At 65.1% G+C, this 23255-nt stretch overlaps 5 protein-coding genes across 5 annotated transcripts in view; 1 reads left to right on the plus strand and 4 right to left on the minus strand.

The window, feature by feature from the left end:
* EMIHUDRAFT_454343 (hypothetical protein) overlaps nucleotides 1–903 on the minus strand; it is a gene marked incomplete at its 3' end in the record, with an annotated part of 3223 nt that extends 2320 nt beyond the window's left edge. Inside the window, exons 1-4 of the mRNA XM_005792305.1 lie at nucleotides 803–903; nucleotides 607–699; nucleotides 227–428; nucleotides 16–38 (exon numbers count right to left, since the gene is read on the minus strand). Coding sequence (XP_005792362.1) covers nucleotides 16–38; nucleotides 227–428; nucleotides 607–699; nucleotides 803–853 — 369 coding nt within the window. The remainder of the gene's footprint in view (nucleotides 1–15; nucleotides 39–226; nucleotides 429–606; nucleotides 700–802) is intronic.
* A 1661-nt stretch (nucleotides 904–2564) lies between these two features.
* Nucleotides 2565–4262, minus strand: EMIHUDRAFT_223118 (hypothetical protein; the record flags this gene model as incomplete). The annotated part of the gene is made up of 6 exons (XM_005792306.1): nucleotides 2565–2651; nucleotides 2814–2882; nucleotides 3361–3624; nucleotides 3757–3981; nucleotides 4062–4155; nucleotides 4243–4262. 6 exons carry the CDS (start codon nucleotides 4260–4262, stop codon nucleotides 2565–2567), a joined length of 759 nt encoding a protein of 252 aa, XP_005792363.1.
* A 6769-nt stretch (nucleotides 4263–11031) lies between these two features.
* On the plus strand, nucleotides 11032–11968 carry EMIHUDRAFT_466602 (hypothetical protein; the record flags this gene model as incomplete). The annotated part of the gene is made up of 1 exon (XM_005792307.1): nucleotides 11032–11968. Exon 1 carries the CDS (start codon nucleotides 11078–11080, stop codon nucleotides 11966–11968), a length of 891 nt encoding a protein of 296 aa, XP_005792364.1. The 5' UTR covers nucleotides 11032–11077.
* Nucleotides 11969–12255: 287 nt separating this feature from the next.
* On the minus strand, nucleotides 12256–13850 carry EMIHUDRAFT_454346 (hypothetical protein; the record flags this gene model as incomplete). Its single annotated transcript, XM_005792308.1, has 5 exons — nucleotides 13512–13850; nucleotides 13073–13311; nucleotides 12618–12734; nucleotides 12492–12539; nucleotides 12256–12339 (listed from the first exon to the last, which is right to left on the minus strand). The coding sequence occupies exons 1-5, from the start codon at nucleotides 13795–13797 to the stop codon at nucleotides 12256–12258; spliced, it is 774 nt and encodes a 257-aa protein (XP_005792365.1). The 5' UTR covers nucleotides 13798–13850.
* A 2664-nt stretch (nucleotides 13851–16514) lies between these two features.
* Nucleotides 16515–21481, minus strand: EMIHUDRAFT_454347 (hypothetical protein; the record flags this gene model as incomplete). The annotated part of the gene is made up of 15 exons (XM_005792309.1): nucleotides 16515–16856; nucleotides 16924–17007; nucleotides 17216–17527; nucleotides 17607–17663; nucleotides 17871–17988; nucleotides 18180–18254; nucleotides 18385–18422; nucleotides 18747–18837; nucleotides 18900–18953; nucleotides 19253–19440; nucleotides 19555–19707; nucleotides 19814–19933; nucleotides 20045–20188; nucleotides 20260–20518; nucleotides 20838–21481. The coding sequence occupies 15 exons, from the start codon at nucleotides 21479–21481 to the stop codon at nucleotides 16515–16517; spliced, it is 2679 nt and encodes an 892-aa protein (XP_005792366.1).
* Between the last annotated feature and the right edge of the window lie 1774 nt (nucleotides 21482–23255).

The following is a 23255-nucleotide window of genomic DNA, read 5'->3' on the forward strand; positions in this document are numbered from 1 at the left end:
ATGTGACGACCGGAGCGCAGCCACCCGCCGCAGCATCAGTAGCGGGGGGGTCGGGGGGAGGGGTGGGCAAGGTGTCATGGGGGGGGGGGGTGAGAGGGGGGGTGAGAGGGGGTGGCGCCGGTGGCACGAGAGGGAGGCGGCGCGGCGGCGGTGCGCCCTCTAGCGCCGTCCGGGACTGCGTCGCGCGGCCATGGCAGTGTTTGGGCGGCTCTCTCGGGCGGCGAGCCTTGGGGGATGCCGACTGGCGCCCGGCGCGCGTGCGTCGCGGTGTTCTCATCCCCGCCGTCGGCGACCGAGTTGTTTGGGCAGTCCTGGATGAAGTGGCCCGGCTGGCGGCAGCGGTAGCAGATGTAGGACGGCGGCGGCACCCGCCCGCTCCCACCCCGCCCCGGCGCGGGCGGGGGCATGCCGCGGCCTCGGCCCGCCGCCTACCGGCGAGAGGTTGGGAGGGCGGGTGGGTGGGTGCGCGTCGGCCAGAGGGGAGTGGGGAGGCGGGGTGGAGACGCGCGCGCCGCCTGGCCATCATCTCCGGTGATCTCGGCAACATCTCGACACCATCTCGGCGCCTGGCCAGCGGACTCGGCATCTCGGCTGGTCTCGCTGCGCCTGGCCGGGGTGGCGCGCGTAGTACGGCTTTTGCCACTCGCTCGACGCGGCGCTCATCATCTGCTTGATGCGCGCCGCCTCCGCCTCGTCCGCCTAGCGCCCACACGTAGAGGAGCGCTGTGAAGGGCGCGTCTTCACAGCGACAGCTGTGAAAAGCTTCCTCTGGAGTGCTCGGAAGGCTCTCTCACGACTCTGCCTGCACGGCCGCGCCGCCGCCCGGCGCCGGGGGCGGCATCGCAGCAGGCATACGTCTGGGCGTAGAGAGCGAGGTCGTCGAGGCGGAACTGCACGCGGCGGCCGGCGGCGGCGGCGGCGGCGGCGCCGTTGACGCCTGGAGAGCACATGGCACAGGCGGCGAGAGTCACGCAGGCGCGGTGAAAGGCCCGCCCCTTTGGCCCATCTCGGACCCTCGAGCGTTTGCCCCCTCTCTCTCGCCCCGCTGCCGCGAGAGCGCACAACCACACCCTCCCCCAGCGTCCCCGCACAGCAGAGACCACACGCGCGCGCACGCACGCGCGCACACCGGTTTACACGCGCGTGCTGCGCACACACCACCCGCTTTACCGCGCGCGCGCACACCACACTGCTAGCGCCCAGTCCCCCCCCTCTCTCGTACTCCATACGGCGGAGAAAAGTGCGCGCGACGTGTGCGGCGCTTCTTTGTGTGTGGAGAGGACGCGTGCGTGCAGAGCAGACACAGAGAGAGACTCACTTTCGAAGGCACGGGTGCCGGCGCGCAGGCAGAGGCGGCGGAGGCAGAGGCGGCGGAGGAGGCGGCGTAGCTGCGAGACGGAGAGTGAGCGGCACGGTGAAGGAACGAAGGGGGGGGCGGGCGCGGTCACGAGGGGCGGGGCAGGGCGGGGCGGGGCGGGGCGGGGCGGGGCGGGGCGGGGCGGGCCGGGGCGGGGGTGAAGTAGGGGGGGCAGGAGAGGGGGGGGGCTGAGATGCGGCGCAGAGGGAGAGCGAGGCGGGTCAGAAGCGGCGCGCGGAGCGGGCTGCCCCCTCCCCTCCCTCGGGAGGGGGGGCGATGACACGCGCGGCGGCGGCGGCGGGGGCTGGCGCCAAAGGCGGCGGAACGGGACCGCCAGCGAGAGCGGGGGGAGGGCTGGCGGCGGGGGAAGCTGCGGCGGGAAACGGCGGCGGGAGGCGGCAGCGGCGGCTGTGCAGCGCCGAGAGCGGCAGCGGGGGGCAGCGAGGAGAGAGGGGGGTAGGTGTGCGAGTCGGAATCGGGAGCATAACAACTGCCAACGCGGGAGCACAGAAGCCTCGAACACCTCTGCTCCTCTCTGCTCCTAGCTCTGCCCCTCGCTCTGCCCCCGGCTCCGACACGGCCGCCGTGCATGCCTCGGACGTGTCTCGGACGTGTCGCGCACATGCCGCGGAGGCGTCCAGGGCGCGTCCCCGGCGCCTCGCGGCCGTCCCTCTCCGTGCGCTCGCGCCCGCACGGCGGCGCGGGGCCGCGACGGGCCGCCGAAGGGCGACGGCGGTCCGGAGGGGCGGGGGGAGGGGAAAGAGGGAAGAGGGGGAAGGGGAGGGGAAGGGGGGGGGGGGAGCGGGGAGGAGCGGGGAGCGGAGGAGGGGGGAGGGGGGAGGGGGAGCAGGGAGGGAGAGAGTCGTCGCACTTTGCTCCTCCGCCACTGGCGAGCGAGCGAGGGACGCGGCGAAACAGCAGGCGGGCCCCGGACGGTACGGCGGCGGCGTCCGCGTAGACTGCAAACACAGGGGGGTGGAGGGAGTGGGAGCAGGGCCCCGGGGGGGGGGGGGTCAAGGGGCGATGAAAGGTGTGGTCACCGCATACACACCCTCCCCCCCCCCCCCACACACACAAACACCCTCGCACGCTGCAGGGTGACAGAGCTTCTTCGGCCAGGCTGTGCAGGCGAGGATGCCAGCGGCAGCGCCGCGCCCCCAAAAGCAATGCATGGCCCCCATACGCCGCCCTCCCCTCTCCGCCCTTCTCAACATAACGGCGCACCCTCGGACGTGGTTGCGTTGGTGAGCACGAGCCCGAACGCGGCCGGCACCCCCTTGGCCGCCGTGATCGCCTACGGGGGTGGCGAGCACGCTTCGATGAGCACGGCGCGCGCGCAAGTTTTGTGGTGGCGCTGCGTCGGTGAGTGCAACGGAAGTGGTCGCGCTCGAGTGCGCGCGCGCGTAAAGCGTGCGCGCGCGTGCGCGCACGTGCGCGCCTGCTTGAGGTCCGCGACCGAGATCTCGGAGAGGGCGCCGAGCGAGTGCGAGCTGTATTCGATGTCCGACTTGAACTTGAAGAGGACCTCGGACATGGGTTGTGAGGAAAGGAGGAGCGGGCGCGACAACCAGGTTCGTTGTGAAGACTAATAAATAAACCCACAGATGCGCACCTCTACTAGGAGATGGGTAAAAAGGAAGAACAGGAACAGGAGGTCCCCGCCCTCCGGTCTTTTGTGCAGGGTTCTTTGTGGGTGTGGTCGGCGACTAGCCGGGGTCGTCCTCCCGATGGGGGACTAGCACTAGCCGTCTTCCACATGGTCCCTCGTTGTGAAGACTGGCGCTGGGGGGGGGGGGGGGGCACCCAAGAACCTCACTATGCGGATCGGCAAAGGCGCGACGCGTCGATTGACGATCTATGCTTTTGACCTATCAGTCTCCCAACATGTGTGTGACATTAGTCAAAGAACTCACTTCACGGCGGTCCGCACGTGAGCCCCGCGGCGCGGCGCGGCGCACGTCCTGCAACGCCTGTCCACACTCCTCGGGAGCACACACACGGACATGAAGCGCGCACGCGGCCCAATGGCCGTGCACGAGCAGCAGCGCAAGCGCCGCCAACCGCACCGACACTTTTGACCGCGTGCCGCACTTCCCGAATCCCTTCACACCCCACTGTCGCGCAATGTGCCGGCTGGTGTGCGGCTTCTGCCACGCCCATTCGAAAGCGAGCGCATCACTCTTCGAGGAGAAGCCGCGCACAACGAGAAGAATGCGCCACGGCCGTCCCGCGGCGGGCGCGCCACCTCCCGAGAGCTCGCCGTTGTGCTGGCGCAGTCGTCGGACGGGGTCGGGGCTCGCACCGACGTAAGTCCTCCGACCGCTCGAGTCTCGCAGGAAGTAGACGCGCCACGCCGAATCCAACTCCTCCTCCTCCTCCTCCTCAGCCTCGTCGTCGACGAGCGCGTTGCCGTCTCGCTCGTCCTCCTCGTCGCTGTCTCCGTCCTCCGCGTCGAGATCCACCTCGGTGACCGTCGCGCCGAGCGTGCGGAGGAAGTCGGCGAGGGTGCCAGTCAAGGCGGTTTGGGCGGCGATGGGAAGCACCCAGGCTGTCTTGATGATGCTCATCAGGCCGTCCGGGCCGGGGAAGACGAGGTCCACGTAGTCTACCGTGGGGAACTTGGCCTTGACGTAGTCCTTGACGTGTTCTTCTTCGTCTCAAACTGCGTCGCCGACCTGGCGAGCGTGAACTCGAGTGGCTTGACGGCGGGGTTGTCCATGGGCGAGACGTCGAGCTCGGGGTTGAGCCGCTTCGCCGTCGCGCGGAGATCAGGTGCGCCCTTCTGATATCCCACCTTTCTACCATGGCATGTATCGAGCGTGCTTCGCCGACGAGGAGGACCGCCGCCGAGGCGCAGGCTTCACTCTGCTTGTACTTCGCCATACCGGATACAGATACTCTTCATTGAGCTCATCCCGCCATCATGCAACATTCATGCAACAAGCATTTCGCTCGGTTTTGAATCCGTCTAGCCGTTTGAATATTTAACCGTTCATCAGGAATCATCACGCATTTTTGATTACAGAAAGAGCACAAATCGCATCAGTTGTTGATGTTTTAGCGAGTCCTCTCCGCTCCGAGCGCCTGTGCCCTCATGCATCGTCGCTCTGCATCCCGGTTCAAGCTTGCTGCGTTGAGCTCTTTTCGCCACATTTGAATCAAGTTGAATTTGCATGAGAGCTGCACACCGATGCCGTCATGGAATGTCGCCGACTCGTTGCTTGAGCGGCGCGGCGGAGACGTCGCCGACCGCGCAATCGCATAGTGTAGGTGCAGCTCTCGCACGAAGCCACAGCATGACTCAGAGGGCTTTGGTGCTAAGCAAATAGGTGCGGGCTTCTGGGAGAAGCGTGCAAACAGAAACCACTCCGCGTTGCCACGCTCTGGCGGAGTTGGCAACAAAAATGGACGTCGCGGCGCGCTCATTCCGCCGCGACTCTGCGCCACGCACCGAACATGGCTGTCGCTCGCTTCGCAGTCGTCTCTTCGTCCTCGTTTACAGGGCTGCACTTACAATCCCGGTACTCCGCCGAGCTGTGGTGCCCACATTGAATGCCGTACAGGTCGTTCTCCGTGCATCCGAAACGGCCGCGGCAACCGCGTTTAACCCACACGTCGCCCGCTCCGGTGCAACCAAAAGTTTTGTTTGGCATCCTCCGCCTCCCCCCCCCCGCCTCCTCCCCCCCCCCTCCGGCCGTGGCCATGCAGCATGCCCTATCACTAAGTCAAGCAGCCCCCGCTCGGTGTTGCCGAAGGCGACAAAAGCCCCCTTCCAGCCGAGCTGGTCGCCACCCTTGCACGCAAGCGAACTCGTAAGTTTCAAGTCGCCAACGAGGCGCGCATGCCCTTTGCCGATGTTCGCCGCCGCCACGTCAGGTTGTTTTGGGTTACTGTAACTGAATAAGAAACCGAACAAACAGATCGCCTCCTCATCGCAAACCCTGTCAGCAGTTCACCTACAAGAGCTACATACCCTGAAAAAGAAAGAAAGTGCTCGACACAAGTGACACATGGACCTCGCCCGAGCACAGGCCACCGGCGCCGGTCGTCGACTTTGTGAAAGAATTGGAGCCGGACTGATTTTTTTACCTACGGCGCGCGTGGTGCCCCACCCTCGGCCCTCGCAGGATCCAGGAATCGGTGTTGCGGTCTCGCACTTCTGAGACACCCGCTCTGCGGAGAGACAGAGAGAGCAAAACTTCTTCTGCCGACACTATAAGAAAGGTCTCCGACTCTAAAGTTCATTGTAAAGTTCACCCCCCTCGCCCATGCTCCCCACCCACGACCAGATAGGCACGCTGCCAATGTACTCGACCCAACTCGTCAAAATGAGCGGTCAACGTCCCATCGCCCTCGACCACCTTCAGCAGCGTGTAGCCTCCGAATGGGATGCACGTAAGCCCGCAGCATTCCCAACGGACGCCCCGGCGCCAGGCGCTGCCGTCGAGGGCAGGGTTGCCCTCCCGCACCTCCTCCAGCGAGTACGACTGGGAGACAGGCCACGAGCACGGCGCGCAGCAGCGCCAGAGCGGCCGCAGCGCCTGCCCAGGAGTCCGCCGTGGCGGGTGCCGTAGAACCCGTACCCCCAACCGTTCAGGATATTCACGCGCGGATCTCCGACAAAGGCTTCGAGCCGTGCAGACGACTTGCTCCCGTCGATCGGTGTTGCGTCGAACTGCGCAGCCAGGGGGTGACGCTCGTGCTGTCGAATGTTGTGCCCGCGTCGTTGAGCATGGTGTGTGCCATTCCCTCGGCCATAAAGTTGGAGTACCTCGAGGTACAGGTTTCCGTTGAACGGCGCGCCCGCCGGCCTGCCGTCTGGCCATCCCCAGGAAAGGGGCGCGACCGGAGTGAGCAGCGTGCACTCGCTGGCGTCCCAGCGGCCATACTGCACCCCCACAGCCAGCCTACCCTCCTATCGCGCCACTCGACGCCCCGCGGCCTCCTCTCGCCTACCGCGCTGCCCTCGCCGGCCACCGCACCGCCCGCGCTCCAGCCTAACCAGCTTTGTGCTCCAGCCTAACCAGCTCTATGCTCCAGCCTAACCAGCCCTGTGCCCCAGCCTAACCAGCAGCCTAACCAGCTCTGTGCTCCAGCCCAACCAGCTCTGCGCCCCAGCCTAACAAGAGCTCTCCAGCCTAACCAGTGCTCCAGTAACCAGCTCTGTGCTCCAGCTAACCAGCTCTGCATCTCGCAACACACACATGACAGGGACAGACCAGGCGCAGGAAAAGGGAGCGGGGCCCGAATCCAAGGGACCACCCCGTCGGGCTGAGGAGCTGTGAACTCAGGACCAGTAGGAAGGCTGCTGGCTCCTGACTCATCCCCCAAATCCCCCACCCCTGTGGCCTGAAACCTTACCATTCCACCACCTCACACACACCCCTCCCCTAGGGCTAAGCAGTGCGCGAGCCCACCCGACTTCAGGCGAGACGTCGACCACTCCTCGGGAATAGTTCTGTCAGTGGCTGCACTAGACGCCCATAGAGGCGCGCGGCGCGGGCGGATGACTAGGGGAGAAAAAGCGGAGATCCTAGCTCGCTGGGAGACGTGCGCGCAACCTAGAGTTGGGAATAGGGGAGAAGTGTCAGTGTGAGGGGAGGGCTTACGCCGGCGTTTTTGCCTTTGAAAACTGAACAGTTTTTTTTTGGAAACCCTTGTTCAAAGCCGACCCTAAGCGCCATCCTTCCTGCTCTCACTTGATGCTGCTTCCCCCTGAGCCCTGGTTGTCAGGCTGTTCAGGTGCTGTCAGGTGATCTGTCGGGCTGTCGGGCACTGTCAGGCACTGTCAGGTAGGTGCCTCTGTCAGACCAGCTGTCAGGTGCTGTCAGTGCTATTGGGTGCTGTCGGGTGCGTGTCTGACATCAGAGGTGCTCTGTAGCAACAGCGACTCAACGATAACATTGGACACGGGACTGGCGCCCACTGGCGGATGAAAGAACGTAGAGTTCCAGAGAGAGCACTTGGACTTGCAACTCAACACGCGCACAACGGCAAACGGGAAGAGCAGACCTGGCAGTGCCCGAGTGGCACCCCGGAGTGGCCCAACCAAGGCACACGCATTAGCGAAACGCGTCACTCAATCGCGAGCGTCTTGTGGACGGACACAGTGTACACCCCCCCCCCCCCCCCCACTTCACTATGGGTTCTAGTGCGGGTACCGGGCGAACTCGGCGTACGCGGTGGGGTCGAGCTCGCACCAGAATGACTCGCAAACACCCTTTTCGAAGACCTCGCGCCCATTCTTGCAGAGCACGGCGAGCATGGACACCTCATGGATGAAGACGGACGAGACCGTGAAGGCCGGCTCATTCCAGAGATGTTCGAGCCTCAGCTCGCGCGGCGGCATGGCGAACTGGATCTCGCCCATGAGCGTTCCAGCGGCGCTGGTCCGCTGCGGTTGGCCTGGCAGCTTGCCCTGCATCGCGCAGATAATGTACTGCACTTGCAGGCAATAGTCCCAATGGTGATTGACGCGGATGAAGTTGAAGCCCGCGCCACTGCAGGAGTCGACGATAACTCTCATGTCGGGTGAACGCCATTTTCCGAACGCTAGGCCTTTTGCGAGCATGCACTGCTCTACGATCGTAGTATCGTAGCCGAGGAGCACTGGCCCTTTCAGCGGCCGAGCGTTCGGGTGGCCATTCTTGCCCCCGGTATTCTCGATCCAATTCTTGTCGCAAACCGCGCCGCGGAGTGCTTCATCGAAGAACGTGGCGCGGCCCGCAGGAGAGTGAGGTAGGCAGCTGGTCAGCCGGAATCTCATGCTGCTGTAAGTCATGCTGCTGTGCAGGATCGCATGGGAACGCCCCACGGTGAGTGGGCCCGAGCGCGGCACGCTCTTTGGAATGGTGTCCGGCGGCGTCGGCAGCGGCGGCAGATCCGATCGCAAGTGCAGGTCAAATGCCGTACGATGCGGCGTATCGAACTCGCACAGCCCCACTATGATGCGCGTCTTGCGGTAGCACTTCCCCTCACGGCGCTCCCAAACGACGCCCTCGCAAAACGGCAGCCCAGAGGCTGCCGCGCTCTTGCACGCCGCTTTGCACTCGGCGAGGGTGCGTGCGCCCGGCACGTCGCTCCCTCGCGGCGAGTCCACCTCCTCCGCGCCGTGGCCGTCCCACCAGCAGTTGCGCCGCTCATGCAGGATCCAGGCGTCGGGGGGGGTTTGAGGAGGCGGTGGCGGCGGAGGCGAGGGCGGTGGAGGAGGCGGAGGGTGCGGCGATGGCGGCAACGTTGGTGGCGGCGGCGGAGGCGGCGGCGGAGGAGGCGGCAGCGGCAGCGGCGGAGGCGGCGGCGGCGGCGGCAGCGGCGGCGGCGGCGGCGGCTGCAGCGAGTCGGCACGCTGTTGCGACAAAGCTGGTGGCGACGGCTCGGCCCGCTTGAGCAAGCACACGGTGTTAGCGAGCGGCAGGGTGTGAGAGACGCGTGCAGGCGCCAAAATCAGTTCGCATGCCATGTCCACCCTGCCTCGCTTTTTTGGTGTGGATGCGTGCTGCGCTGCCACACACGCTCCGCTAGCCTCACAGAGCGCCTCGCACTCGGAGAGGCTGATTCCCCACAAGGCTGGTGCGCCGCCACGCGCGCCGCTGACGGTACGGCACGCACCGGCGGGCCCTCGAAGCGGCTCGAACGGCCTTTTCTGCATCACGAGCAGTGTCGGCGTTCTCCGACCTAGAGTTGTATCACGTTTCCACAACCCGCCATTCACACAAAAAGTCTTCGCCCCCAAGACGCACAAGCAAGCACAGACAGTCGAGAAGGGAGAGATAGCAACGACAGTCAGAAGCCAGCGCTGGGTACTAGTAGTGGCAGACCGTGTAAAATTGCCCTACCTAGGTACTCCCGTGCGTGTGTGAGTGAGTATTCTTGATACGAAACCACGACGACACACACCAGTCGACTCGTATCGGTTGCCTCCATGAGAGACTATGGAAAGTTCACGTCATGACGGTTAAAACGGCTGTTAACCGTCATGACGTGGTCAATATGTCATGACAGCGGCTGCGAAACGACAGCAGCAACGACGGCAGCAACGACAGCTGGTGACAGCTGGTGACAGCTGGTGACAGCTGGTGACAGCTGGTGACAGCCAGCTGCCAAGGAGGAGTGAAAGGCACCAGGAGCAGTGACAGCCATAGTGACAGTGACAGTGAAGCCAGTGAATGCCAACGACAGGCGGTGACAATGTCAGCGCGGGGCCCCGCGAGTGACAGCGACAGCGACAGCGTCAGCGACAGCGACAGCGACAGCGACAGCGACAGCGAGGCAGCGCCACAGGCACAGCCGTGAGGCAGCCATAGCCCTCGTGAACGAACTTGAGTTCCAGCCATAGTCATCGTCTACGATCCACATGCAGACTGCCGGTGCCAGCATGCACCTTGAGAGGTTCAACCCGAGGTGTGTTGCTCAATGCTCTGCGCGTTTTTGCTTGTGATCGTGATTTCAAGGTCCCAATCCTCGCGGCTGAGGATTGACACCGTTCGCTCGCGTGAGATTTTTGAGCGGCAGATGAACCAGCGCTGGAGCCCATCACGGCACATGCTGGAGGAAGGAGGGCAAGGGTTTTGCAGATTCTCCGACTCACGCCCGCTGCTGCTGACCGTGCGTGGCTACTGTTGAGAGGGTTTCTCATGTGGCGTCGGGCGTGCGAGTGAGCGGTCTCGCGCGCATGCATCTATATCTTGAGTGTCCTGTCTCTCTCGTTAGTGGCACCACACACTGTCCTGCGGGGGTGCTCATGACAGCAGCAATGACAGCAGCAATGACAGCAGCAATGACAGCAGCAATGACAGCAGCAATGACAGCACAGCAGCAGCAACGACAGCGATGACAGCAGCAATGACAGCAGGAATGACAGCTGCGCAATTACAGCAGCAGTGACAGTTGGACCAGTTGGGGATGGTTACGAAAGCAGTAACGACAGCAGCAACGACAGCAGCAACGACAGCTGGTGACAGCTGGTGACAGCTGGTGACAGCTGGTGACAGCCCTAGGTGTTAGATACACACGGGGGTGTGTTTGGACACACAGGATACACGTGAATCCACACTCAGTCTGGATACACAGTGGATACACAGTGAGATACACAGCCTCCGGTTTCGAAGACGAGCACGTTTTTTTTGCTGTGTCCGAAAGAGGCATTCGCCTGAGATCGCCGTCGCCGATGCCCTTCAACCCGAACCCGGATCGCGCGCGGCGCGGCGCAGGCGCGACGGCCCTTGTGCCTGCGCCGGCACCTGCGCCGGCGCCTGCCGCCACGGCCCTCGCCGCGGCGGCGCCGGCTGCATTTGTGATGGCTTAGTTTGGTTCTCCCCTACATGCACATGTACATGTAGATAGGCATGAGCGAGCGAGAGCCGGAGAGGGCGCGTGTGTAGGCAGCTTCCGAGAGTTGAGATACACTAGATACACTGTGTATCCACCCAAGTTCTGGATACACTGGATACATATCTAACACCTAGGGTGACAGCTGGTGACAGGTAGGTGTCACTGTCGCTGTCGTTTGCTGTATGACAGCTGGCAGCTGTCATGACAGCGGCTAACCGTCGTGACAGTGGCTAACCGTCATGACGTGAACTTTCCATAGTCTCTCTCTGAACGGCGGAGCTATTCTCACATCCACACACACACCCCGTGCCAAGGAAGGCGCCGGGCCGTCCACGAGCAGAACGCGAGCGTCGGGAGACTTGCCGCCGCCCGCATCGGACCGCAGCCAGCATGGAGACCTTGAGACGCTCGTACATCCGCTTCCGCGGCGGTGCAGCGCTACAGGCTGAGCTCAACCGTGGTTCTGAGCGAGTCGCTCTGGTCGGCGCGACGCCCGGCGGCGCACAGTGCTCTCGCCTTGGCGTGTTTGTGAAGCGGCACGATCTTATCAACGGGATGCCATCCTACGAGAAGGATGGGGACCCAAGCGTGATGATGTGGTATTCGGGCGGGTGGAAGGTGGGCGACGCAAAGCAGCTCGGAAGAAAGGGCTGCGGCATCAGCTGCCCCGACGACGCCTTCGCTCCCGAGACCGCGACCCGTGCTTGGCGCGTCAACCTACCCGCCGGCGGGGGCTGGTGCGACGCGCCGGACGTGCGCTGCATCGCGGGCGCTGCTCTGAGCGAGGAGCTCAAGCGGGCGGCGGCGCGGGTCGCCCTCGTGGGCAAGGCGCCCAAGGGCGCGCAGGACGCGAGCGCGTGGATGGGAGTCTTCTCCAAGTGCGACGAGGAGGTCAACGGTCACCCGTCGTACGAACTCGAGGGCAACGGTGAGGTGATGCTCTGGCACGCGGCGGACTGCTGGTACGTGGGCAACGCTGAGGACGCGGGCGAGCAGGTGGGCTTCCTCTCAGTGCGCGACGGGGCGCTGCTGCCGCAGTCGATCTCGCGCGTCTGGCGCGTGAAGCCAAAGGAGGGCGACGCCAAGAAGAAGAAGAAGGAGAAGAAGAAGGGCAAGGACGACTGGGTCGACGCCGCCGAGGTGCGGCTGCTCGCAGAGAGACCGACGGCCTCGCGCGTGTACGACGCAGCCACGTCCAGCTGGGTCGAGACGGCCACCCTGATTGTCTTTGAGGACAGCGGGCCGCCCGGCCGCGGCAGCAGGGTCTCCGCCGCTGCGTGATGCCAAAAAGCGGCGTGGGCGAGATATGACACGCGTGTAGCATATAGAAAGGGTGGGAGGGGGTTGCCGGGGGGGGGCGGGGGGGGCGGGGCGTGTGTCTGATGAGGGGCAGGGGGAGAACTCGGGGGATGTGGCATGTGCCACAACCATGTGCGAGCGCATGTGAGACGGACACGATTGCATACATCGGGACATAAATACGTATTAGGTTTTGGTATGCCCCACACACACAGAGAAAAGAACGACATACGTGATCGTGTGTACATGTATTTCCTCCTGTCGCTGTCCTAAGCTCGAGCTACAGCGTACAGGGGGACAGCCTCTCGAGGGTCTACCCACTCGCCGACAGTCCCGCGGCCCAGCCTCTGCGGCTACGCGTTGGCGCAGATACAAGTCGCGCAGCGAACGTACCGCAAGACGCAGCGCAGAGGTGTTAGTAGCGCAGAGGGAGAGCCGCAATCCACAGCGGCCTCTCCAACCGATCCGCAGCTCCGCCTCAGGCCGGCGGGCCGAAGAAGGGTACCCGAGCGCCCGGCGGCAACGCAGGCACCCCGGCGAGGAGTCCAGCGACCTGTTCACGACAGGGGGCGCGCGTGACGAGGCGCCGTTCGCGCCGCCTGGCCGGGCGCGAGGAAGCGGCAGAGCTCACCCACACTCCGGCCGCGATGAGGGCGAGCGTGCAGAAGGTGTTTCCAAAGACGGAGAAGAGGAGGATGGCCAGCGTGCGATTCAGCTTCGGCCGCGTCTCGCCGAAGGGGAGGGACGCCTGCAGACGCTTGATGACCCGCCTGCGAGGTACAGCCGAGGAGCCGCCGAAGCTGACGGCCGACGGAGAACGCCGAGAGAACGCCGAGAGAACGCCGAGAGGCAGCCGAGAGGCAGCCGAGAGACAGCCGAGAGGCAGCCGAGAGGCAGCCGAGAGAACGCCGAGAGACAGCCGAGAGGCAGCCGAGAGAACGCCGAGAGACAGCCGAGAGACAGCCGAGAGGCAGCCGAGAGAACGCCGAGAGACAGCCGAGAGGCAGCCGAGAGAACGCCGAGAGACAGCCGAGAGGCAGCCGAGAGACAGCCGAGAGGCAGCCGAGAGAGGCCCCAAGAGATAACCCTCTCCGCCGTAACCTCGGCTGCACTCGGCGGCATCTCGGCGGCATCTCGCGGCGGTGTTTGCCCAAACAGCGGCGTGACGCCGACGGAGAAGGCCATGCGGAAGGGGCGGGTGATGGTGCCGAAGGTGAGGTAAATGCCGGCGTACACGGCGAGGAACTTGGACCACTGCCCAGGCGCCAGCGGCGAGAGGCCCGTTGACTGGCAAAAGGTGAACCAGGCGACCGACACCGTCACGCCTGCCGCGCGAGGGAAGGAAGAGCTGCGAGGGGAGAGACTCGGGTACACATCGGAGGAGCCCGCCCGGGAACGTCTCGGAGGGCGTCTCGGGAGTAGCACGCTCGTATCATGGGCTCGGAGTGTCGTGGATGTCTCGGAAGGCGTGCCGCGCCAGCGTTGAGGTTCGAGACGAGTCCGTAGGTGAAGAAGGCGTCGACACCGAGCTTGCTCAGCGAAGCGCGGTCGAACTTCATCCACTTGCCAAACCACGCGCGCGCGCGCGCCACCGGCGACTCACCAGCTGACTCACTCGCCATGCGCGGCGGACACGGTACCCGCGCCGCTCGTTGCAAAGGAGGCGCATATGCCGGTCGCAGCGCTGCTCCCCGCACCGCTGTCACGCCTGGCGAGCGCGCAGTCGTCCGGACGGCGTGCGAGGCGACGCCGGTGGACAGGATGAGCAGAGTGGCAGACGCGCTGAGCGTCGCAGTTGTACATCTCGTCATCTTGCGGCCTCCAGCGCCGAGCAAAATCTTTGCGCTGCCTGGGGCCTGGCGCGCACTGGCGGCTGAGGGCCAAAAGCAAAACGCGCAGCGCGACTCGAGGCCGCGGGTGCGGGCGCGACTCGTCAACCAGGGAGAGCGGGCTCGACCCCCCTGGGAGGGGAGGCGACACGACCCAACGCCGCCGCCCCCGCCCGGGGAGACCTCGGCCGGGCCGTCGACGCCCTCGAAAGCGGTGGAGCCGGGAGAAGCTGGCGGAGATGAAGGGCGGCAGCGAGCGGAGGAAGCGACACCAACAACGAGGGAAACGGCCACACCGGCCGTCGCATGACGCTCGTGAGACGAGCAAGAGAACGAATCAAGGGGGGTCGGAACCCTGGGAGGACGGGGGGTGAGCCCTCATGCGGGGGGTTTACTCAAGTGCCTGCGCGAGTGAGTGTGGAGTGGGGGTGTGACGTGTGAGGCGTGCAGTGTGGTGTTCATTAGCTCCGAGTAGAGGGGGCGTCCTGCAGTTAAGGGGAAACCCGGTACGCGGGGCCAACCCTCGGAGACCCGTGTTTACTTTAAGGCCCTTGCCCTGCGAACGCGCACCCCCGGGGCTAGGGCTCTCTAGCCCGTAACCCGATGCCAATCATCCGGCCCGCTGGGTGCGCTTCTGAGCTCCCTGGCCCTGGATGTGCGGTTAATGACTGCACTCCAAGTGCTCCAAGTGCTCCACTCTCACATCTCAGAGCCGTGTTCTATCTCAGCAACCCCGCTCGCGGGTGCTAGAGCAGCGTTCTTCAAGCTTAAACCCCACTCTACACAACACAGAGCAGCGTTTTGCCTAACAAGACTCCGCTCTGCAACCTTCAGAGCGGACTCTTGCTCAGAAAAACACCGACCAAACACGTTCGAGCGGAGCCAAGTCAGTGCAACACCGCTCAACATACGTAGCGGGAGCGGTCAATTTCCGCGGAGAGGCTGCTTTCGCCTCCCTCAGTCGCGCTCTTCTCGGGTGAGTTGGAGGGAGCTACCGCAGTGCTTCCGGAAGTCATTTCAGACTTCGAGGCCATTGTCAATAATTAGCAGACCAGCCGGCGGAAAGGCCACGCCGAAGCCCACCGGCAGAGGCGGTAACCGGCACCGGTACACCGGTATGGCTATGCTCCTCAGAGTGCCCGGAGGAATCATGATATTTTCACCGAAACGAAAGTCGAAAGACGAAACGCGAGCGCGGTGCGACGCGCGTGCACAGCGGTCAGCGCCACATAGGGAGTGCACGCCGTCTCTGAGAGACGGTGCTGAGCTAACATACCGACTCGCGGCGTTAGGTAGAAAGGTGAAGAACAGTCAGGCTCGGACTGGACACCAGCGCGGTATGGGTGGACGCGGGACAGATGATGACGAACACGCACGAGCAACACACAGACACAAACAAAGCTCACAAGACACAAAGAACAAGGAAAAGAAAGCGTGGGGGGGGGGGGGGGGCTGTGACCCCTCAAATTAAGCCCAGCCACCACCAGCCAGCGACGAAACAAAAGAACAACGAAAAGAAATCGCTTGCTCTCCAAGTGCTTGCGAGCGTGTTCTGCACGTTCCTGGCAGTCGCCGTCGCAGCGCCAAGAGGCACCGCTCGCCAACAGGTTAGCCATACCGAGGCGGGTCCGTACGTGAACGACGCACAAGGCCTGAGTTGGCAAGGTAAGGGGAATGATCAGAATGGCAAGGCTCGGAATGCGTTCTTTGAACGTTCAGAACACCGGCCACTAGGCCCGCCTATACGGGACAGCCACCCTCTCAAAGCACTCACCACACGATTATGCCGCCTCCTATTCGTCATCCTCTTCAAAGCCGACAATGGCTTCGTCCGCCGCCTTTCTCCGCCGTGCGGTACGCCTTGAGTGCCCGGTTCAGGTTCTGCTTGCCGCAGTTGTCACGTACAGCTCCTCGAGCTCGACCCAGCGCGTATCAATGAAGCCGTCGTCATTCTGGTCCTCTCCAAACTTGCCGCGGGTGAGGTAGCACAGCGACGTCTCCGCCGCGGCCAGCTCATTGCGCCGCTTCTTCCCGACGAGCCGCTCAGGGTCGGCGAAGCGCATGCCAATCACCTCCTTGATCTCGAACGAGTATGTCGGCACGACCGCGTCGTCTCCTCCGCCGTCGGCGAGGCGCGCCACGCGCTCCGCCGTGGCCGCCTTCTGGCATTTGTAGCGGGTACACATGGTGCGGCGCGCATACTTGAGCACACCGTGGTTGGTGCAGTTGGCGCACGTGCCTGTGTGGGATAGGGCGACATAGCGACGCGCGCGCTCCGGGTATTTTTTCTGAGACACACACACAGGGCCTCCACAGCTCAGGGGCTCTCACAGCGTCCCATGAAGGTTCACGGGGCCGACTACAGTGTACAACGGGGAGGAGTGCGCCGTACCCCTGGCTGGGCGCAAAGGGTCTCGCTCTCGGCCTCGTCCCTCACCCCTCAGGCGTCAGGGCTACAGTAAAGCCGCGTGGTACTCTACCCTGTATCCAACGTGCGCAACGGCAACTCCGCTCTCCGGGTCCGGCGGCTCGCGTGCAACCCCAACCGGCCCCAACGCGGCCAAGAAAAAAGACATCAACCCTTCGAGAACCTCTCGAGAACAACTCGGTACCGCTCTCTCGACACTAGTACGGCGCGACAAGAGGACACCCACTTTCACATGACATGGACACATGGAGATGGAGAGATTCATGGTGAGTCAGGGAACGGTCTGCGGAGACGCCGACCGCTCAGAGCCGACGCGGCCGTCGCCGTCCAAGTCGATCCCCGTCAGGTTTTCGGTCAGGTTGAGCGCGTCGCTGAGTAGGCCGCCCCTCCTTGGGCCACACAACGCGTCGATCTGGCCGAGCACCAGCCGCAGCGAGACCTCCGCGTGCGGGCCACCATGCAGCGGAGTCGCGATCGGGCGGTAGATGCCGGCGTCTCGCAGCGCAGCTGGCGTCGCCGCGATGATGTCGTCGAAAGTGGCGACGCCCACGTCGCCGTCGCGCCGCTCGTGCACCAGCACGAGCGGCCGGCCGCCCTCCAGCGCCTCGCGCACCTGCCCACGGCACAACGGCGTGAAGAGACGCCGTTCCCCTGGCGACCCCTGGTGTGCCTCTGTGCACCTCGCAGCCGAGCGCCTCCGCCTGGGCTCCCGGAGCAAAGGTGGAGCTGTTCAGGTAGAGCAAGAAAGCGCACGTGGAGCGCGCCTGCGCGGGGTCGTGTGCGCTGCTGCTCGAATCTCGGCTGCAATCTCAATATCGGTTGAACCCCGTCGGACATCTCGACCGAATCTCGACCAATCTCGTCTGAATCTCGGCTCCCGGGTGCGAGAGCCTGCGCGGGGTCGTCCGTGCTGCGCAGCCGCCCGTCGCTCGCCTGCTCACAGATGGAGGTGTGGAGAGACGCGGTTCACACCCACAGCGATCCTCGAGGGTCGCGCCGGCTCGCCTCGCCGATGCTCTCTGCCACCTCAGCCGCGCCGGCGTTGCTGGCGGAGTAGTACACGTGAAACTCCTTCCGGGTGGCGAGCGGCGGCGGCGGCGAGCGGAGGAGGTCGCCCGGCAGGAAGATGGGCTGGTCTGCGCCGGCCGCCTTCCACGCGCGAAGCAGCTCGACGATCAGCAGCCTCATCGAGCACATCTGGAAGGGGCGCAGCCGGTGCCACGTCACCAGCGGCGCCGCGAAGACATACTCGCGCAGCTCATCGGGGCACTCGGCGCGGTGGACCTGTTCACAGCTGGAGGTGTGAAGAGGCGCTGTTCACAGCTCGTCGGAGCACTCTCCACGGTGGGACGTCGAGCGGCACTCCGCCGTGCGACGGGTCCGTCTCCAGCAGCAGAATCAGCGGCTTCTTCCGCTCAACCTATCCACAAACCCTCTGTTCTCGGCGCTCCGCGCTCTTCTCAGCGCGAGCGGCCTCTCTGCCGAACCGCGGCGCGCAGCTCGCGCAAGCAGTTGCGGGAGCGCATGTAGTCGGAGGCGGGTGCACCTGTTCACAGCTAGAGGTGTGAAGAGACGCTGTTCACGGGAGGGAGCGCATGTAGTCGGAGGCGGGTGCGCCGTCGGCGACGGCGGTCGAGCCCGTCAGCAGCACGATCACGGCCTCCGAGTTGCCCACGTGCTCCTCCAGCCGCGCGGTGTCGTCCAAGTTGTCCACGTCCAAGAAGGGCGAGATGTTTTGTACGTAACTTGGGGACGCGGCGAGCACGTGTCAGGAGGACGTGTCTGCGGCCGTGTCAGCGGCCGGCGGTCGTGCCGAGGAGCGGCGGCGGTGCGGGCGTAGAGGCAGGGGTGCGGGCAGAGTGGAGGCGGCGGTGTTGACGGGCGTGCGGATGTGGAGACAGTGGTGGGGGAGGGCGGAGGAGGCGGTGGGTCGCACCGCTGCAGCTGCCCCTTGAGCGCCTTTGCCTGGTCCTGCCCGCTCGACCACACGTGGGAGAGGAAGACGTGGTACCTGTGCACCTGTTCACAGCTAGAGGAGTGAAGAGACGCTGTTCACGGGAGAGGGAGACGTGGTACCTGTGCACCGCGGTCAGTCTGTGACGCGCTGGGGCGTGGCCGAGCGAGAGGCAGCTGGTGAGCACCGCCCATCCGGCAGCCCCATAGCAGAGATGACCCGCGCCTACACCCGGGTGATCGGGGGTAGATCTCGGGTGATCTGGGGTAGATCTCGGGTGATCTGGCAGTCGTCCGAAATGTCGGACCCCCCCATCACGGCAGGGGCGCCGCGCCTACACGCGAGGGCACAGGCCGAGATCATATCTCCCCCACATCTCCCTCATATCTCGTCCTACACGCGAGGAGGCACAGGCCGAGATCCGCACGAGAGGCCGCCGAGAGGTCTAGCCAGCCGTCGCGGGGCGCCGCACCCTCGTGTTTCTAGGACGAGATATGAGGGAGATATGGAGGAGATATGCTCTCGGTCTCAGCCATCGCGGGGCCGCACCTCGTGTGCCTTTGCCAGCTCCCAAGGCGGCGTGCCCCGCTTGGAGCGAGACATGAGCGCGAGGGTGACGGAGCGGTGCAGCGACCCCTTCCTACAGCCTCTTCCCATCCCGGCTGATCTCGGCTGGTCCCTAACGGCGGGGCGGCGCAGCACCCTCTCCTCGGCCCAGCCGGCGGCTCCCAGCGTGCAAAGTCGCGCTCCGCGTCCCTGCAGCCGAGCGGTGCAGTCACGAGGCCGTCAGGGCTCGGAGGAGGCTCGGAGGGCAGCTCGAGCAGAGTCTGGGGGGGGGGGGCCGATTGCAGGCAAGTGCCGCTGCAGGCCTGATAATGCCCTTGAGATGCCTCCGCCGCCGCTGCAGCCGGAGGTAACAGAGTCCGCCGCAGAGGCAGAGCGCAATGAGCCCCGACGCGAGCGCCGCGATGAGTGTAACCACCCCCCTGTTCACGCCTCCAGCCGTGAAGAGACGCCGAGTACCGCCGCGCGCAAGCAAGGGGGCAGCCCCGCACCGGTTTGAACTGGTTGGACTGGTCGCGTCCTGGCACAGGGCGCCGCTAAACCCCGGAAGGCAGTCGCAACCGCCGTCGAAGCGGCATTTGCCGTTGCCCGAGCAGTTCCCCTCGTTCAGGCAGTAGCGCAGCTTCCACGGCGGCGTTGGGAAGGAGACGTTCTCTCTCTCCTTTGCGTCGAAGACAACCTAGAGGAAAACGAGGCGTCAACGAGGGGGTGGTATGTCGGGCGATGGGCGGTGCTACAACACCTCGTAGTCAGCCTGCCCGGCCGCCGCCGCGCCGGGCGGGTACTGCACGACAGGGAAGTCCATCCCCTCCATCTGCCCGTCGGCGTTGAAGGAGATGTTGCTGGTGAAGAACTCGACGAGCGACGTGCTGCGGAGCGCGCTCGCCACGGCGGCCGTCTCGAGCGAGCCCGCCCGCTCGATGGCGTCGCCCAAGGTGCAGAGCGCCTATCATTGACGTGTCGTTGTCATCCTCACCACAATGCCGTTGTTGCTCGATGGCGTCGCCCAGCGTGCGGAGCGCCGCGAAGGTCCCCGCCCCGTCAGAGTCGACCTTGGCCGGGTACACTGTGCGGCCGCCGAACGCCTTCAAGTACTCCTCCTCGTATTTCGCGCTGTCCCAACCGGAGAAATTGCCAATGTCGCTCGGCATCGACGCGACCCACGGCACCGCCTGCAGAGCCGGGGAGCGAGGGCTAGTGGGCTCCACGCGCCGGTGAGAGCAGTGTGAGCGGTGTGCGTGTGCGTGTGCGTGGTGTGCGTGTGCGAGAGAGAGAGAGGCTGCCTCGAGTGCGTACTCGCCCTGCCACCAGCCGCCCCTCATCTTGCGGACGTATTCGTCGTTGAGGATCGTGTTTGTCAGGAAAGTGGCGAGCGGCGAGTAGGCCTCCTCCTCCTCCTCCAGGCCGAGTCGCTCCAGCTCCTCCACCTACAGCCTCGACGCATCTCGCGTGATCTCGCGCAATCTCCGAGGCCGAGCCGCCCCTCCTCCTCCTCCACCGCGACGATGCCGCCGGCCTCGTACGAGCAGACGAGGACGACGGTGGCGCGCTCGTCCCGCAGATGCGCCAGCGCCCTCCGCATCTCCTGCCTGTACGTCGATGTGTTGACGCTGCTCCACTTTGGAACCGTCGCGTTCGCTACGATGCCGGAGCCGGCCGCGTCCGCAGGAGCCGTCAGGATCCGCGCCTTGGCGTCCTCCCACTCTTCTTCGCTGCCGCAGACCCCCCGAAAGGCAGTGTCGTCCTCCTCGACGTACCTGCGGGACACACGTCGCGGAAAGTTTCATGGAAAGGGCCGCGAGGCGTCGCCGCCTCCCTTCTCTGCGAACCCGACTCGGAGGGCGCCCAAGCAGGTCTCGGAAGGTTCGCCGGCGCGGCGCACGCACTCCTTCTGGCAGTCGCACTCCCCGCCAGCATCGCAGCCAGTGTCGCAGTCCTCGGCAGCCTTCAGCAGCGCCTCGAACTCGCGCCTGTACGACGATACCTCGGCTGTATCTCGGCTGCATCTCGGCTGCGTCCCGGCTGCGTCTCTGGCCAGAGCAACGCCTCATACTGCTGCGGGGCAGCATCCCAAACACGCGCAGCCCGAGGCCATTCTCTTGCGCCAGCGCGGCGGCCGAAGAGTAGACGGCGGGATCAGATGACGCTGGAGCGATCATCAGCTTGCTGTCCAGCACCGCCTGCTTGCTCGCGTAGGTGGTCAGCCCCGAGCCATACGGGCCGAGCAGGAAGTCTGCCGACGCGAAACCGCCCGACTCCGGGTGCACGAGGCGCGAGGTGGCGTTGGCGACCTGCAGCTGGCTACTGCTGTCTCCGAGGAAGACGCAATGTACGCCGTAGACGTGCGTCGCGTTGACTTTGATCCCGCCGCGGGGCACCAGCATCCGCGAGAAGAGGTCGCAGCTCCTCTGCATCTTAAGCGAGCTCGTATAGAACTGGTCTTCGGGCTGAAGCGACGCTGGCGCGCCGATGGTGATTACGCCCCTCGTCCTCTCGTTCTTGCACAGCTGATCGATGTCGGTCTCGAAGGTCAGATGAGGCGTGCCCGCTGGCAGTGACGGCACCGCTGTTGTGACATTCGTCCAGCAATAGCTTGGGTCGCACTGATCGTCAGAGCGGCCGCGTGTGTTTTCCGTCACCACGACGAGCGGCACGTCGTACTTCTCCACGCACTCCGTGATTGTTGCCGCCGCTGCCGCTGTCAGGATCGGCAGCGCCATCGGCGCTGGGTTGTAGCGGACTTGCCTGGGTTGTAGCGGACTTGCCTGCAGCTCAAAGCACACCGTCCGGCGTCCGCCGCATTTTGGAGTGGCAAAAGAATTTTACCCCGAGGCACGGGACTGGCGCTGGCAATTCTTTCATTCTTTCTTTCTTGGCGCTGGCAAAAGAATTTCCTCGTTACGAGTTCTGCAAGTGCGTCAGCTGTTCCCTCGCCAGAGCCGCCCTGGATGTGCGAGGCTAGTGACCGCACTCCAAAGTGCTCCAAGACAAGTAGCAAGTTGCAAGAGAATCGTCCAAATAAGACTCTCACCAAATGGCGAACCGCGGCGGCTTCCTCCTTGTGTGGCCGCGGCGGTCCGGGAGCACGCCTCTGGCGAGCGGGTGGGCCTCGGCCGACCTCCTCAGCCCCGCCATCTCGCCGTCGCACGCCGCGCTCTCGCTAGGCAGGTGCGGCCGTACCCTCGAGAGGTAGTGGAGGTTGTAGCCCAGCCTCGGGCTCGCTTGCCCCTTTCGGTGCTCCTCCGAGTCCCAGAGCCGCCCGTTCCACGCCTTGGCGCCCGCCACGGTGCCAAAGTAGTGGAAGACCCAGTGCGCCGGCTGCTTGCGGCGCGGGCCGTTGCCGGGCAGCTGCGAGGCGTCGGGGTTGAAGTAGGCGCCAAAGTCGTGGCGGAGGAACATCATGTACCAGAAGAAGCCCTGATCCTCGGCGGCGGCGACGTACCGCCACCAGTTGTTGGTCATGGCGCCGGTGGTGTTGATGTGGGTGAACCAGAAGTAGGCCTCGTTGACCCGCGGCCGCAAGGTCGTCGCCCCGCCGGCCGCGGGCGAGACGTAGCGCTGCTTCAGGTAGCGCGGCGCCTCGAGCAGGGCGCGCGGCGGCCCGACGAGCCCCCACCCGTGCGATACGTTGAGCGGGCAGCTGGCGAGCACGCGCAGCCCCTCGCGGTAGAGGCGCAGCGAGGGGAGCAGCAGCATGAGCCCCGTGTTGACGGGCGAGGAGCCGTCCGAGGCGCCGATGAACTTGAGCCCCGCCCGGGGCGCCCTGGCGCCGTCAATGTGGTAAACCTGCGGCGGCAGCGCGCCGCGCCGGGTCGCGGGCGACCCGAACTGCAGCACGAAGGGGAGCATCGCCCGCCAGCGGGTGCGCAGCTCCACCTCGCAAATCTCGACCGGCATCAGGTCCACGTCCTGGTCCACAAAGAGGACCGCGTCGTACTCTGTCATGCCGACAAACTGCCACTTGAGCAACACCTCTGGCGGCATCCCCGTCTGATAGCGACGCCTCCGCTGCTGCGCTAGGCAGCTACGCGCGGCCTGCAGCAACCTCTGGTCGGGCTCGATGACCTGTGCGAAGCTGCAAAAGGCGGCCGGCCGCGGCGGAGGGAGGCTCAGGCCGTCCCTCCCACGGACAGGCAGCCAGAGGATCAGCACCGACACCACCCACGGGCCCGACAGGGCCTGCTGCAGCCTGCGCGCGCCCTGGCACCAGAGGCGGAAGGCGCAGTGCTCCTGTGGCGCTGGTAGGGATCGTGGAGACGGGTACGACAGCGTGGCGATTGCGAGGCGCAGCGCCGAGCCATTGGAGGCGCGGCTCGCCTCAGCCGGAGGAGGGGCGCTCCAGCGGCGCGCTGCGGGAGGCGGAATGCTCTCGCGCACCTGGACCGTCGTCCACTCTGCGCCAACCCGCCGTGGGCCCCACCAGCTGCGGAGGTCGCCCACGTCGCAGTCCGAGTACCAGGCACAGACGTTGGCTTCCGCCGAGACGCTGATGTA

Source organism: Emiliania huxleyi, assembly GCF_000372725.1.
Source record: "Emiliania huxleyi CCMP1516 unplaced genomic scaffold EMIHUscaffold_108, whole genome shotgun sequence".
NCBI lineage: Eukaryota > Haptophyta > Isochrysidales > Noelaerhabdaceae > Emiliania > Emiliania huxleyi.